This window comes from Mandrillus leucophaeus, unplaced genomic scaffold (genome assembly GCF_000951045.1).
Source record: "Mandrillus leucophaeus isolate KB7577 unplaced genomic scaffold, Mleu.le_1.0 Scaffold993, whole genome shotgun sequence".
NCBI lineage: Eukaryota > Metazoa > Chordata > Mammalia > Primates > Cercopithecidae > Mandrillus > Mandrillus leucophaeus.
The window spans coordinates 148,160-150,896 of record NW_012110841.1 but is presented as its reverse complement, the minus strand read 5'-3'; the positions used below and the strand labels follow the sequence as shown (position 1 = coordinate 150,896).

Sequence of the window (2,737 nt, the reverse complement as noted above, 5' to 3'; positions counted from 1 at the left end):
AAAAAAAAAAAAAAGAATGACCATGCACTATTTGAGACATACCTATACTAAAAATATTCAAATTTAGGCCGGGCACGATGGCTCCTGCCTGTAATAGCACTTTGGGAGGCCAAGGCAGGAGGATCACTTGAGTCCAGGAGTTCAAGACCAGCCTGGGCAACATAGCAAGACCCCATCTCTAAAAATAGTTAATAAGTAAATAAAATATTCACATTTAACTGGGTGTCTTGGATCATTCTGCTCAATCTGGCAGCCTGTCTAGGGAGCCCTCTGGCTTGTGTGCTGTGGCCCCACAGCCCTTGATGGTTCCACTTTGTGTCTCTGTAGAAGGCCCCAGACACCCTTCTCCCCATTCCCATCCTTAACAGGGTAGGGGCAGGTGGACAGCCGTGTGTCCAGCACAAGGCGTTTCCATAGAACCAGCCAAGGCCCATCTTCCCATCTTCTTTTTTTTGAGACAGAGTCAGGCTGGAGTGCAGTGGCATGATCCTGGCTCACTGCAACCTCTGCTTCCTGGGCTGAAGCGATTCTCCTGCCTCAGTCTCCTGGGTAGCTGGGATTACAGGCACCTGCCACTATGCCTGGCTAATTTTTGTATTTTTTTTTTTAAGTAGAGATGAGGTTTTGCCATGTCCGCCAGGCTGGTCTCGAACTCCTGACCTCAAGCGATCTGCCTGCCTTGGCCTCCCAAAGTGCTGGGGTTATAGGCATGAGCCACTGTGCCAGGCCCAGGGGCCCATCTTAACACTGCTTCTGTGCCTGAGGCTTGTGCTGAGCAGAGGCAGTGGGAGCCTTAGAGGATGTCATGCCTTGGTCCATACCCTCCTCTGTTCTGACCTTCCCTGTCAGAACAGGGAAGCTTGGAAGCTCGATCTAATGTGGCAAGTTGCAGGCTCGGGTCTGTTTCCCTATTAGGTTGTTATGAGGGTTGGAGATTTGCTTCTGCTGTAAACTGTACACATGATGGTGCCATTATCTGGGAGTTTATAGATTCAAGGCTGGGAGCTCCACATACCCAAGCTTGGAGGTGGCAGGGAGCCAGACCTTGAAGACAGATAGAGGTGCCTTAGAGTGCAGAGGCAGGAACGGCTTTCCAAAAAGAGAAAATAAATAGGCTGGGCGGAACCTGAGAGGCAGAGCTGTGCAAGGTACCCGGATGGAGGGCATGAGCAGAGAGATGGGAGGCTGGGCCCGAGGGAAAAAACTGGAGGCCATGGGAGGGCTATGGCCCAGGGCGGCCTGGGTCCCTGGTGGAGAGGTCACAGGCTGCCCATTCCAGGGGCAACCTGGGCTCCTTGCAGCTGGAGGTGCGGCTGCGGGACGAGATGGTGCTGCCTTCCAGCTGCTACCAGCCGCTGGTGCAGCTGCTGTGCCACGAGGTGAAGCTGGGCATGCAGGTGAGGGGGCTCCGGGCAGGGTGGGAGGGTCCAGCGGTGGTAGGCCTGTGCCCCTGTCCTCCTAAACCCATTCTGCAGAGCAGAAAACTGAGGTCTGGGGATGTGAGGAGCTGGCCAGTACCCAGGGCCCCATCCCCAGCCACCCCTTGGGGAAAATGTCCTCTTTCCCTCGGGGGCTCTGAGGTCCTCAGAGGAAAGGGTTTGGGATCCCCCGTGCCTCTCCCTGCAGGGCCCAGGGCAGCTGATCTCACTCATCGAGGAGACAACCAGCACTGAGTGTCGCCAGGACGTGGCCACGAACCTGCTCAAGCTCTTCCTGGGGCAGGGGCTGGCCAAGGACTTCCTGGACCTGCTCTTCCAGCTGGAGCTGAGTCGCACCAGTGAGGCCTGGGAGGGAGCTGGGCCCACAACACTGGGAGGTGGTTGGACCGGGGTGGGCTCCTCCTGTAGGAGGCAGATGGGGTCAGACAGGAGGGCAGCACGGGACAGAGCCAAGGGCAGAGGTGGGACAGTGGGCTGGGAGGTGGCGAGGAGGCCCTTTATTGAGGGGCCAGCTTAGATCCCCCAGCCACCAAGGTCCTCTGTCCTCCTCCTCCCCCAAAAGCTTTGTCCTAGCCCCCTACCCATTGGGGCCTCTGTTTGTAGGTGAAACCAACACCCTGTTCCGAAGCAACTCTCTGGCCTCCAAGTCCATGGAGTCTTTTCTGAAGGTGAGTTGCATGCTATATTGTCCTCATCTTACAAATGACAACACCGAGCTTCAGAGAGAGCGACAGAGGGGGCTGGGACTTCGGCTCCAGTGTTCTATCTCCGCATTCAGAGCCCTTTAAGGTTAAGAATGCGGCTGGGCGCGGTGGCTCACGCCTGTAATCCCAGCTCTTTGGGAGGCTGAGGCGGGCAGATCACTTGAGGTCAGGAGGTCGAGACCAGCCTGGCCAACATGGCGAAACCCCATCCTACTAAAAATACAAAAATTAGCCTGGCATGGTGACGGGCACCTGTAATCCCAGCTACTGGGGAGGCTGAGGCAGGAGAATCACTTGAACCAGGAGGTAGAGGTTGTAGTGAGCTCACACCACTGTACTCCAGCCTGGGCCACAGAGCGAGACTCTGTTCCCCGCCCCCGCCACCAAAAAAAGAGTGTGTGTGTGTGTGTGTGTGTGTGTGTGTGTGTGTGTGCGCGCGCGCGCGCTTAAAATTTAAGTTAGAGACAGTCTCACTATGTTGCCCAGGCTGGTCTCAAACTCCTGGCCTCAAGGGATCCTCCTGCCTTGGCCTCCCAAAATGCTGGGATTACAAGGGCTAAGAATTCTAGTCATTCATTCATTCACTCCCTCATT

General features: G+C 55.8%; 1 protein-coding gene across 1 annotated transcript in view; it reads left to right on the top strand.

The window, feature by feature from the left end:
- The window catches only part of LOC105532906 (ras GTPase-activating protein 4-like), a 32,515-nt gene that overhangs the window by 18,775 nt on the left and 11,003 nt on the right, over positions 1 to 2,737 (top strand). Inside the window, exons 10-13 of the mRNA XM_011971242.1 lie at positions 1,280 to 1,397; positions 1,627 to 1,777; positions 2,043 to 2,107; positions 2,218 to 2,228. Of these exons, the coding sequence (XP_011826632.1) occupies positions 1,280 to 1,397; positions 1,627 to 1,777; positions 2,043 to 2,107; positions 2,218 to 2,228 (345 nt within the window). The remainder of the gene's footprint in view (positions 1 to 1,279; positions 1,398 to 1,626; positions 1,778 to 2,042; positions 2,108 to 2,217; positions 2,229 to 2,737) is intronic.